The following is a 13,883-nucleotide window of genomic DNA, read 5'->3' as shown; positions in this document are numbered from 1 at the left end:
CGATACACAACGTCATGACTGGAGCTTGGTTCATAACATAAGAGAGTATTAAAATTGGCTTGATTCATTTTTGTCCACTAAGCCAGCTCATTTCTTTTGAGATGGAATCCGTAAATTGCCAGAAAGATGGAAAAATTTATGCAGTTTTCTGGAACCTTCAACAGGAATATCCTTCATTTCTTATTATAAACAGAAAATACTAGAACCGGCTGAGAGATAATACATGATTAAAAGATCGCTCCGAATACGGAATGTCTGTGGAAAAAATAAAAGATAGCATTCACGTCAAGAGCTAATAAAATGTTTGAACTAGATTTCATATACACCGTTTTTTAATATATATCAACATAAATGTAAATATTCGATCTAGTTATTATTCATAATGAATATCCATATTTTGCTAAATAAATTACGAATCTTTCTTTTTCACAGAGTTTGGAACTATATGAAATTTATATTAATCCTTGTCTCTTGAATTTTTCTCTCTAACTTTAATCAGCAAGTCAGAAGTGTTGGATTTCTTTCTTTATACTGAAAGCTTTTTAAACTTCTGTGATTACGAGGTATGACAATTAAGTAATGAGACTGATTCCATAAAAACCGTATATTTGAAAATTATTCTACAACTCTGCCATCCCCTTCAAAGTAGTCCCCTTGGGCAGCTATACAGCGATTCCAGCGCGTTTTCCATGCTTCGTAACATTTCTGGAACGCTTCGACTGGGATGTCCGCGAGTACCCTCGTCACGGCCGCCTGGATGTCCGTAATCGACTCAAAATGGGTTCCTTTGACCACCGATTTTATTTTAGGAAACAAAAAAAGTCACAGGGTGACATGTCGGGCGAATAAGGCGGCTGTTGTAACACGGCGATCCCCTTAGAGGCCAAATACTGGGACACGCTGAGGGCGGTGTGGCACGGCGCGTTGTCGTGATGAAGGATCCAGTTACGAGCGATGTCTGGGCGCACCCTGTTGACTCGTTTTCGCAATCTTTCGAGTACTTGGCAATAGTAGACTTGATTCACAGTTTTCCCCGGTGGAACGAATTCTTTGTGGACGATTCCACGGCTATCAAAAAGGCAATAATCATCGTTTTCACCTTCGACTTGCTCATGCGAGCTTTTTTCGGGCGGGACGCGTTGCTCTTGATTTCGATTTTCCATTTTCGTGACGAGCACTACAAACACACGTCTACTCAACTTGACGCCACAGGCGAACTAAACAATCTAGAGCTATAGCTAGAGCTATATCAATGGAGAGGGGAGGGATGTATGTATATGTATACCTATAAGATAGCGAAACCTTAAACTCACTTCTTTCTTTGACCTCAGATTCCTCAAATTTTGGACTCTTTGCTTAGGAGTAATGTCAGCCTAAGTAGTGAAATTTCTCAACATCTTTGGGAGTAATAAATATTGATTAGATGTCCGTCTGTGTATTCGGATTGCTATAGGCTCATCGCTCTGGAAGTTCAAAATTATGACAAGCTGTTTTTTTTATAGTAGTCACCGCCAGTTAAGATTTTGTTATACAAATCCGTCAGAACACTTTTGCGAGATCAACAAATCAAACCGAAAACATTCAAATATATTAAATTTATTTGTGTTTGAACTTTACTAAAATAATAATCTAAAACCACTGGATAATCAATTTTTAATTATTTTTCAGCGGCCAAGTGCACCGGCAAACATCACAGTCCATTAAATATCGACTCTGTGGACATAGTTAATAAAACGTTTCCACCATTTGCAATGTTTGCCTTTCATGAGCAACCAAAAATTGCGGAACTTGTAAATACTGGAGACACCATTGTTTTCCGGTTTTCATATGACGATGACCAACCATCTATAAGAGGCGGGCCACTAAAGGAGAAATTTTTCTTCGAAGAATTATATTTTCATTGGATGGGCAATGACACATTCGGCCATGAAATTCGTACCAATACTGTCTTTTTTCCAGCTGAGTTGCATATGATTTTCAGAAGTGCCAAATATCGCACACTTTACGAAGCAGCGAGAGAAAGTAACGGTGTGGCAGTTTTAGCCTATCACTATAAGGTTTGTTAATTCGCCATTTGAAAGTTTCGTGATTGAAATTTATGTTTTTCTTGCGTATTTATTTTCAGGTGAGACAAAGGGATAGCTTTCTTTATGATAAATTGATAGAGATAATAGAGGATATTGTAAGACCAGGCTCAGTCGCCAAGTTTCGCAGTCCAGTAAGGTTGTGGGACTTTATTGTTTATGATATCAATGACTATTATACGTATACCGGTTCAATGACGATGCCACCATGCAGCGAAGACGTTATCTGGATTGATTTTATTGACCAAATTCATATTTCTGAAAAACAGGTATGATTTTACGGTTTTAAATATTCTGTCCTACTATATACGTAATGGTTAAGCCAGCGATAAAAAAGAATCAGAAACGTGTCAAAACTGGTTTAAACCTTTGTACATAAACCTTCCTTCATATCCCATATATTCCCATATACTATACGTAATATTATTATTTTCGTAGCTCTTTTGTACTGATTTATTTGTACAGTACATGTAGGTTAGGGACATTAAAGTCTCTACAACAAGAGTTGAGAATAGAACGCTTAGCTTACTAATGTTTTGGCTCAAAATATAGCGTTTCTCACCTTTCTTCTTGACTTACTTCCATTATGATAGATATCTTAACGTCACGTGATCTATACCACATAACAAAAATAATCGCTTAACAGTTTCAAGCACACCATTCGTTTATTACAAAACTTCGTAAACCTATAGGATATTTTAATATTCTGTATCGTAAGAACTTTGACCTTCCTTATTGTCTTTAATTTACTTTCTCTGTCTTTCTCTTAATCTTACTATCTAGATGGATTATTTTCGAAAAATCCAAGCGCATGATATGACACCAATGATCTACAGTCAACGTCCTTTGTTTAAGTTTAGTAATCGTACAGTATTTTCTGCGATGGAATCGAGGGACTCAGACGAAGAATACGAAGAGGTTCAGAGTGCCGTACCTTTTGTTGATAGATTGGTTGGTGACGCTGCAATGTGGAAGCCTGTGGAAATCAATATTTTGATCGGAACGTTTTCAACGAGTTTCATGACCACTTGGATCACAACTACTCGGCAGTCCATGGCTTAAATCATGGAAAATGTTATAAGTATGAGCATTTTGATGCGTTTTTAAGCCCTACTATGCATGGCAAAATAACGGTCATTGTGAACCGAATGTAAAGCTTAGCACAGTATAAGAGCTTTTTATTAGTCACTAAAATTAAAGCTTTAATCAATTTACTTGAACGAAAGGTTTACTTAGTAACTATATTAAAAAATGCTTGACGAAGCGTTAACCCGAGGAACGATCGATAAGTGATAGTTTTTGGTGCTTTACAAGTTATTGAGTCGACCGTTCATGGATTACACAACACCGGTAAGATCTCCGAGGTCTACAAGAACGCTAATGTGAGAAAATAAATGTATCTTGATATTTCATCATCTTGTCATCTTAGCAAAAAAAATTTTTCGATAAAAACTCAAGAGCTTGTAATAAATAGTAAATTTTACTTAATTAATTATTAATAATTTATTTTTTATATTTAGATTTTGTAGCTTGAATAGCAAAGCTTTTGTGATTTCGGTAAAAAATAATAATAAATAAATAAAGAAGTTATATTATACATATATCTACATCTACTTGTTATTTAGATTTAAAGGGTTACATGGGTTTATGGGTTTTAAAAAACCGAATTTTTTTATTACCTTGTTAAATTCTACAACACCCATAGAATATTGTCCTAAATTTTCAAGTTGATCCGAGTAATAGTTTCGGAGATACAGCCTTGAAAATTTGTGCGCTCGAAGCTAACTAGGCCAAGTGCGTCGTCTTTAAACGCGTTTTTTCTCGAAACTTCTTCTTCATGAAACATAGTCTTCTTAAGGACTTAGACGAAGAATTTTTTTCCGATTACAACTAATTGAAAAAAAAAATGTATAAAAATGTCTGCCAAAAATACAATTTTCAGTTTTCTTTCCTTTGGAGTTAACCTGCAAACGCGAGCGCATCTTTTTTGATGCCGAAATGGCGTCGCAATGGCCGTGTTTAAAATATTTTTTTCCAAAAATTTCAGAGTTTCTCTGTTAATGGTGTATTTTTGTAATAATAAAAAATTCTAATAAAATATTTTTTATTTTTATATGTGAAAAAAATTGTCGGAAAGGCTGTTTTTTACCCGAGGTAACTCAAGTAACCCGTTAAACTCCATTGGGACTTGCTAACATGAACTAAGCGAAATTGTGGCTTGCTTCGTCCAATACCGGTAGTTTTCTCCACGAATTGAACAATTTTTTTATTTTGTTGTAATATAATTATTTCTAAATATTGACCAAAATAAGTGATTAAGAATAGTCTGAAATTATTTGAAATAATTTATTCCGTTTTCTATTTTCTGTTAAATTTTTTCCTAAATAAATTGCTTTAATATTCAGCAAGCGAAGTTGTGCGCTGGGTTTGGGACCCGCCACATAGAAACCATTCCCTATGAAAAGCAAACAACACCCTCGGATGAGAGACACCACCTTTTGATGACAACCACAGCAAGCGTAATAAGGACTATGATTTTGGGACATGCACCTGGAATATCCGGTCCCCACATTGTAACGTTGCCTTGGACAATTAACTATAATAAATTTAGCGAAGATAAATTAAATGTTTTCAAAACAAGAATTTGTTTCATTCATTCAGCTAGTATGACTATATTGATTCAGCTCATCGTCCGAAAGGCGATTCCGACAAATGAGCAGCTAGAAAAGGACGTGCGTCATATTTTAGATCGATATTTAAAAAGCTGAGGGACTGGTCCGCTTATACACAGATGAACAGATGGCTAAATTGACTCAGTTCGTCACGCTGATCACTTATATGTATACGAGGTATGACAATTAAGTAATGAGACTGATTCCACAAAAACCGTATATTTGAAAATTATTCTACAACTCTGCCATCCCCTTCAAAGTAGTCCCTTGGGCAGCTATACAGCGATTCCAGCGTGTTTTCCATGCTTCGTAACATTTCTGGAACGCTTCGACTGGGATGTCCGCGAGTACCCTCGTCACGGCCGCCTGGGTTTCTTTGACCACCGATTTTATTTTAGGAAACAAAAAAAGTCACAGGGTGACATGTCGGGCGAATAAGCCGGCTGTTGAAACACGGCGATCCCTTTAGAGGCCACATACTGGGTCACGCTGAGGGCGGTGTGGCACGGCGCGTTGTCGTGTTGAAGGACCCAGTTACGAGCGATGTCTGGGCGCACCCTGTTGACTCTACTCAACTTGACGCAGCAGACGAACTAAACAAGCTAGAGCAATGGCACACATATCAATGGAGAGGGGAGGGATGCCGGAAAAAGAGAAAGGGAATTTCAAGGTCACAGGTTTACCACAAGCACGGCAATAAAATCAGTCTCATTACTTAATTGTCAAACCTCGTATATGCATATTTTCTACCGATGTCTCCTTATTGGTGTTCCGTCTAAATAAAGTATGGTAAACCATTCGAATGAGTTATTGTTTTAATTTTGTCAAATTTTCTGAATTAATTTCATTTGTCGCGTGAATGGCAAGGCATTTTCGACATTACATTAATTATTTGGTCTGATCACAAAGAACAGTTAGATGAACAAAACATACAATATTTTGAATTCTTATAGGTAAATATTGCGAACAATACTATTTAGGTTGATGACATGTCAATGACCAATTTCAGTTCATATGTCAAGCTCAGGCATATTTTCGAGCATTTGAAGTCTTCTCTTCCGTAACTTCTATAATTCATTGGTTTCAATGAATGTATTGTTGTTTAGTCAACTGAAATGGAAAGCGTACTGTGTTTAAAATAGCCACGTGACATTTCAATAGCTTCAAAAGTTGCCAAGAGTTCGTTGAATAAGACTGATTGATGGATTATATAAGTATTCCAGTCGCCATGTGCACACTATTTTGACAGCCAACAATTTGTTTCAAAATGTTTAAACTGTAAGACAATAGTTTATCGACTATGGCTACAAGCATTTGTTGGCTTTGTTTCAAAACTGACTAAATTTATTTTAGCAAAAGGACCCTGCTGAGCACATCTGGCGATGTGTTAGGGTTGGCAAAATCCCACCTCATCGAGTGAAAAGTTAATTCCTACTTCACTGAGTTCTTGCTAGGGGAAAATGTTTTTGGGTTTACGACCAAACCGCAGTTGCAACGGTCATATTAGTGCTGCGAGATGATATTACATATGTACTATATATAGTTGTATAACTAAATTTCGGGTTCGCTGAAGTCTAATTACAGCGTCTGTTCGCCAGAGATGAGGCTGCGAGCAGCTCGCTGTATAAATGTGTATAAAGCTTTATAATACTCGCCAAGCAAGGTTGTGCGCTGGGTTTAGGACCCGCCATGTAGAAACCACTCCCAATGAAAAAGAAAAAAACAGCATCGGATGGTGGTTTACTGACGACCACTGCAAACGTAATAAAGACTATGATTTAAGGGCATGGACCTGGAATGTTCGGTCCCTAAATTGGGAAGGTGCCTCTGCTCATCTGGTTGATGTCCTCGTTTGAATGAAGGCTAACATCAGCGCCGTCTAATAAATGGGATGGACGGGACAAGGACAAAGACGAGTAGGTCCTTGTGGCATTGACTACGGCGGTCATATATGTATATGTAGGAGCACAAATTCGGTATGGGATTCGGAGTGGTTGAGCGTCTAGCCATACATGATGCCTACTATCAAATTCAAATTCCGTAAATGCTACTTACGTAAATAGTCAATTCCAACAGTTCACAGAACCTGAATGGCCACCACGTGCTCTTTTGCAGAAGTCCAGACGTTGAACTTAATATTCGACGGTTTTAAAGCATAAATCGGCCGATACTGCTGCAATTTCATTTTCAATATTCGCAAAAAATTCATCAATCGTCGCTGGCTTGTTGCCATAGACCAAAGACTTGACGTAGCCCCACAGTAAATAGTCTAACGGCGTCAAATCGCATGACTGAGGTGGCCAATTGACTGGGTCATTTCCTAAAATAACGGGTTCACAAAACTTGGTTTTCAATCAATCGATTGAGGCATTCGCCTGTGGCTTGTGGGGCCGTCCTGTTAAAACCACATATTGTCCAAATCCATCGAGCGATAGCGATTCCCATTCACAGTAACGTGGCTGCCTTGATCATAATGGAGAAAGTATGGCCAAATGACGGCGCCGGTTCATACAACGCACCCAACCGTAATTTTCGGGATGCTATGGTGACTCACGCATATTTTGCTTATTGACGAAGCCATTCAGCCCGAAATGAGCTTCATCGCTGAAGATGGTTTTTCGATGAAAATCCTGAACATTTTCAAGTTGCTGCTCAGCCCAATTCACGAACATACGAAGATTCTGGTGGTCAAGCGACTTCAGTTCTTTCGTCAATTTGATCTTGTAAGGATGTAGGCCAAGATTTTTTCGCAAAATTGGCCTTAACGGCGTCACAGAGATCCCCAACGCTTAAGAACGCCGTGTGAGAGACTGATTTGGATCTTCTTGGGCACTTCTTTGTCTCACTGGCATGGAAGCATTTTGTACAGTGCTTGTGGATTCAAATTTTCCCACTAGTCTCTCAATTGTTGATCTGACAGGACGATTATGACGACAATAAATTGGATGTAGCGCCCTTAAAGTTGAGGCCACTGATTCCGAACTCGTTGTTGGATCGTATATCTTTCTATGATGAAATGGCAAACCTTACTGAAGAGAAATGCCAAAAGAGCGGGAAAAATATGGCGTCGTTTGCTGTCCCTATCGGTCTACTTTTGTAGTGTCCCTATTGAAAACCCCGTTACAATAACCGATTAAAGTAGATAAGGCATCAGGGGAATGGGCAAGCGCTCTGAACCGACAGTGAAATAGCTCGGTATATCCATGAGACGTAATAACGATGTGATACATTGCCAACGCTTAGCCAATTTCGTTAGATAGTTATCAAATGTACCCACGGGTAAGTTAAAAACAAGCAAGATACTCGGCCACCATCGATTTATGTCACAGTTTTAATCAAATTAGACTGTATTGTATTTATGAACATGCTGCTGAAGAAGCTTTCTGCTGCCTAGAAATGACTCCGATTTCTGATTTCTAAGTTACTTCTCATTTCTTCAAAACTTTTCGACTAAACCGAAATTTAATTTTTGTTAACTTCGGTTGCACCGATACTAATCGTTAAAACAGCTTTATTCCGATCGTTGATTTTGTATGGCAGTTATATGCTATAGTTATCCGATCTGAACAATTTCTTCTGAGAATGTACCATTGCATTTGACAATAACCCATGCCAAATTCCGTGAAGATATAGCGTCAAATGAGAAAGTTTTCCTTACAAACACTAGATTCCGATCGTTAATTTTGTATGGAAATAGTTTCCGTATACACAGACGGCTCGCCATGCTGATTTGTCTATACATTTTAAAAGGTCTCCGACGTTTTGTTTTGGGTGTTACAAACCTTATATGCCTTGTTCAGGGTATAACACGAACAAACATGAAATTTCGGGCGTTAATCGCAGCTCTAATACCTCACAGGTGCATACCATAAAAACATCTTATCATGATTTTGATCGGTCATTTTATATGACTGGGATTTTATGCGGCCATAGGCTCTTATTTCGGCGAACTAATCCGGTTTGAATCGCTTCTTCTTTGCAAGAACCCCCACTAAATCCACAGCGCCTGTATTCACGATCTGGACGACTGATTACAGACTAGAAATTAACATTGCAGTCGATGACGTTAAAATTCCGACTGTTCATAATCCGAACATTTTACATATAACACTAGACAGCCTGTGCTCCATAACTCTTCATACGACCGCGATAACTGTCAAAGCACAGAGCCGCAACAAAATCCCCAAGTCGCTAGCCGGCATCACATCGTGAAAAGACAAAGAGACAAATATCCGATCTTAAGCTACGACCGATACCTATACCTTGCATAGCTAGGCCCGATTAAGGAACACAATGAACTTTTGAGCAGATTAAATAAACTCCAACTTAAACAGAATCGTTCCCGACATACCAAATATACATATGTCCAGCATGTAACGAGTCCTCACATTGCTCTAACCACCTCTTTGCATGCCCAGCAAACCTTTCTCATCTAAAACCCCTCACCCTATGATCTGACCCCGTCGAATCAGCACCTGCCGTTAGTTGATTTCGATGACAACCAACTTGTACCTTACCCCTCAAGTGGGGATCAGATAACTTTTACCACAACAACATATGTAATAATCCATAAAAATTTCGTGAAGATATCTTGTCAAATTAACAGTCTTCTATGCACGATTTAGACCGTTCAGCTTGTAAGAGAGGGTATAATAATTTTAATTTTTGACTACTTTTTTCGGGAAAATTCTATTGAAACATTTTTGAATCAAACGCATATTTTATTAGGATTTTTGAAGACATTTCTGAGATTTATTGCTGTAATTGTTTTTGTTTTCATTAATAATTCTTTCATGTTGCATTTAAGTATTCCTTAGGCATAAAAATGACCATACAATAAATTAAATAATGTGTTTTGCTTTCCTTTGTTTGCCCTCTCGCAAATCCAACATATGTATGTATTTCTGAAGGTTTTTTGTCGCATTTATATGCACGTGTGTGTGTGGTGTGGCTTTCTGTGTGAATCTCTGTGTAATTTAATGAAATTTTTAAATCCTTACTATTTGTGTGTGTGTATATTTGTATGCAATTGAATTTACTTTGATTTTGTTTTATGTATGTATATATATATTTTTTTTTGTTGTTGCTCTAACGCAAAATCCTTATATGCAATGTATTTTAGTTTTCTACAGCTTGTATTTTTGTATTTTGTTACGCTTTCACAATAATGTTAGTCATTACAATAATAATTAGAATTTACTTTTCACATCTTCTATAACTAGAATATTAATTGTAAAATATATACTTTATAATAATTGCTTATGATCTTAAATGTATGCTATACATTTTAGCCTAGTAGCGTTATTTGAACTTAAATTTACACATATCGCTATTTCTATATATATTTATGCGTAAGTATGTATGTTTATATTTTGTATTTATGCATGTTTGTTTGTTGTTGCAAATTGTTGCTGTGCTTATTACATTACTAAATAATCAATCCATTTTTCGTCCCTCGCTTGTTCATATTTTTTTATTTTATTTTTTTATTTAATTTTTCTTGTTGTCGTGCTTGTTATGCTCATAGCTGAACTGACGCGCTTTGCTTTTATTATTAAATAATTTTTATTATTATAACGATTTATTTTTTTGCAAAATACATATGTTTGTGTACGTTTAATGACTTTTAAGTATGTGCATTGTTGTGAAATTTTTAATAATTTTATAACGCCAAACTATATATTTCGATTCTTGAAGTGATTTCAAACCAGAATTTCAATAAATTAATTTTTTTATATAAAAAAAAAATAAAAAATAAATAATATAAAAAAATAAAATAAAATTAAAAAAAATAAAATTAAAAAAAAAAATAAATAAAATAAAAAAAAAATAAAATAAAAAAAAATAAAATAACAAAAATATTTAAAATATATACAAAAAAAAAATTAAAAAATGTAAAATAAAAAAAAACAAATAAAAAATTTATAATGGTTTATAAGCAATAAGTTGCTTGATAAATGTAAAAAAATAATAAATAAATTTAAAAATAAATAAAAAACAAATTATAATATGCATTATAAGTAATACATTACTTGACAAATGTAGAAAAATAACAAATAAATTATAATTACATAAATAAATATATAATTTAATAAATTTTATAATAAAAAATATATAAATAAAAATGTATAATTATGTATTCTACGCAATAGATTGCTTGATAATAAAAAGAAATTAACTTTTCATTAAAAAATAAAAAAAAATTAAAAAATATACATATAAAAAATATAAATAATATAACAAAACATTAAAATAAACACAAATAAAAATTTAATATGCATTAATAATAATTATGAATAAAAAAATTTAAAACAATATTTAAAAAATATAAAAAAAAAAAAAAATATATAAAAAAAAATAAAAAAAAAAAAATAAAAAATTATAAAGAAAAATAAACAATTTAAAAAATTTAAAAAATATAAAAAAATTAAAAAAAAATATAAAAAAAATAAAAAATTTAAAAAATATAAAAAAATAAAAAATATAAAAAAATAAAAAATTTAAACAAATAAAAATTGATAATAAAATATTAATGTGTTGCTTGATAAATGTAAAAACATTAAAATGACAAAAAAAATAAATTAAAATTTAAAATAATGCATTATAAGCAATAGCTTGCTTGTTAAATGTAAATTCTTGAATTTTCGAATTAGTTTTTAATTCTAAACGCGTTTTATTTACAGTAATGCAGTGATGCTGCTGCTTTTTTGATTTTTGCGTGCTGTTACCTATAGTTTAGTTGTAATTTTAAAGCATTATTGGCATGAAGAAAGATTTTTGCATTTATTTTCTCATTTACTTTTGAAAAATTTTGAAATTTTTACTTTATACTTTATGCGCTTAAAATCATACCGAAGCATACATATATACACATTGCATATACATACATATATGTATGTAAAATACCAATTTCCATAATTTTAAAGTATTTTTTCGTTAGGCCGTCGCATACATACATACGTGCTTAGCCACCAAAGTACTAGAGCCATATTCGAATTTTATTTCAAAAATCTGTTTCTGTTACCAACTAATTTACATACACAAACATTTTGGCTTTACATTAGCATATCGTACCTAAATATATATGTACATGCGCTTATAGTTATCATCAAAGAAATTGCAAGTGGCGCTGCTGCTTGGGGGCGCGCCAGCTCTTGTCATTAACTACTTTTATATATTAGCATTATAATCATATAGTTTAGTTGTCAGCTTAAAAATATAGCATTAGACTAATTTTGAAAATGTTTGTCAAGTATTTTTGTCTTACATTTTAGGCATATTTTATTCAAATTCGACGCTATGAAGTGATTTGAGCGTCGAATAATTGCATAATAGCATTCAATTAATTATATAAATAAACAAATAATACTAAAGTGTGTTAAATAAATATTTTTAATACAAGTTGAAAGCATATAAACGAGGAGTACATTATATAATTATGCTAGCAAACAAAATACTTCAAGGAGAATCGCCTAAAAACGCGCTTCACATTTGTTCATTATTAAATTGGTCAATTAAGTAACATATTTACAGATTTATGTGTGTGTGTGTGTAAGTGAATGTATATACATATATGTACATATATATATGTATATTTAATGAATATATATATGTATATTCAACACGATTTGCATGTATGTGCATGCTTCACAATTCCATAATTTGTCTATTCAATAGTGCCACAGCACAGCTACAAATATAATATTCTTTGTAAAATAAAACAGAAAACTCTAAAAAATAGTATTTCAACACTTCACTGTCATGGCTATTTATTGGTTAACTGTAATAGCTTGCAGTTGTAATTATAACTACCATCTATGTATAAGTATGTGTGTAGTGAACACTTGCATGTCGCTGCATGCAAGAACAACGCATTCTGTCAAAAATATTTGTTTTCTAACAAATAACTCAAAAATCATAGTAGCTACCGTTAATGTGCTTGTTGTGGCAAAAACAGTTTCGTTTAAGCGCAAAAACCATATGTAAGCGTATTTTTTTGGGTTACGTCTAAGCAAACGCGTTGCCTTGGCGCGTGAATTTTATACTCTATATATGTATTTGTTTTTTTAGTGTGTTGTCAACTTCTCAGCTACTGCATTTATCACTTATTTAGTGCCTAACGCCTACTGTCGTGTGAACATTTGCTCAATATTGGCTTTTTATAAATCGAACGCGTTGCAAAAACAGAATTTCGAAAACAACGTTTGTACAAAAATCTATAAATTTACGTTATATAACTTACAAAATATACCACTAAACACTTTTTTGTTTACTAATTTCAGTTTTCGCATATTTTTTAACACTTTTCTTGTTAGAAATCTCATTTAATTACTTTTTAAATTTACTGTACTGCACTTAAGGCGCTTTCTTAAGTGTTGCTCAAATATTTTCGAGTTAGCCTAATAGCGCCGTTATACACATATAACTGCTGTCTCTTGCGTCTCACTTCTGTGTATGTCTTTATATACATTTGTTTGCTGTGTAAAACAAATTTATAATATATTCAACTTATTTGATATAAAGGCTGCCTGCTTTGCCACTTTGTTCCAATTCCATTACAGTTCGGTGTTCATCACTCTTTATAACGGTTGTTTGATTTGTGGAATATATTCATTGCAGATTTTTTCGTTTTGTTGTTGCTTTATGGCGGTTGTGTGCTATTTATTCCAAGTAAATACTAACGCAGTTGATTTCTGTGGAGCAATGGAGAGGATTAGAAAGAAATGTTAGTGGAGTTTATGATAAATATTATAGTATACAAAATAAAAATTTATATTGTATCTGTAAATAATATATACGTTTAGGAACAAAATAAAATTTATTAAATTATTACTTAATATAAATGAAAGTTACTCTGAGTGCATACTTTTAGCTGTACATTGGCATTAATTTAAAATGCAGTAAAAAAATCATCAATCGTGTATAGACCGGCTGAATAATCTGGCAGAATGCAACCAAGTGCACCTTATTTGGGTGCCTGGTTACAAAGGCATCGCCGGAAATGAAGTGGCCGATAAGCTTGCCCGCTCTGCAGCACCCACCAGCATGGTAGGACCGGAACCTTTCATAGCGGTAGGTCCCCACACCATAAAGGAACAGTTCCGCAAGGATGAAGCAGTGGGTAGGG

General features: G+C 34.0%; 1 protein-coding gene across 1 annotated transcript; it reads left to right on the top strand.

Annotated features, from left to right (window-relative positions):
• Positions 1–370: 370 nt before the first annotated feature.
• LOC105225061 (carbonic anhydrase 1) lies at positions 371–3,686 on the top strand. The gene is made up of 3 exons (XM_011203380.4): positions 371–2,057; positions 2,126–2,353; positions 2,868–3,686. Exons 1-3 carry the CDS (start codon positions 1,752–1,754, stop codon positions 3,144–3,146), a joined length of 813 nt encoding a protein of 270 aa, XP_011201682.2. The 5' UTR covers positions 371–1,751; the 3' UTR covers positions 3,147–3,686.
• Positions 3,687–13,883: the final 10,197 nt, after the last annotated feature.

The sequence above is a fragment of the Bactrocera dorsalis genome, chromosome 5, assembly GCF_023373825.1.
Source record: "Bactrocera dorsalis isolate Fly_Bdor chromosome 5, ASM2337382v1, whole genome shotgun sequence".
Taxonomy (NCBI): domain Eukaryota; kingdom Metazoa; phylum Arthropoda; class Insecta; order Diptera; family Tephritidae; genus Bactrocera; species Bactrocera dorsalis.
This window is presented reverse-complemented; position numbering and strand designations above follow the sequence as displayed.

What these genes read in the sequence shown, in the direction of transcription:
- LOC105225061 (XM_011203380.4), top strand. Translation starts at nt 1,752, where the DNA reads ATGTTTGCCTTTCATGAGCAACCAAAAATTGCGGAACTTGTAAATACT. An exon ending in TTTTAGCCTATCACTATAAG is followed by an intron (nt 2,058 to 2,125) that starts GTTTGTTAATTC and finishes ATTTATTTTCAG; the next exon opens with GTGAGACAAAGGGATAGCTT. An exon ending in TTCATATTTCTGAAAAACAG is followed by an intron (nt 2,354 to 2,867) that starts GTATGATTTTAC and finishes CTTACTATCTAG; the next exon opens with ATGGATTATTTTCGAAAAAT.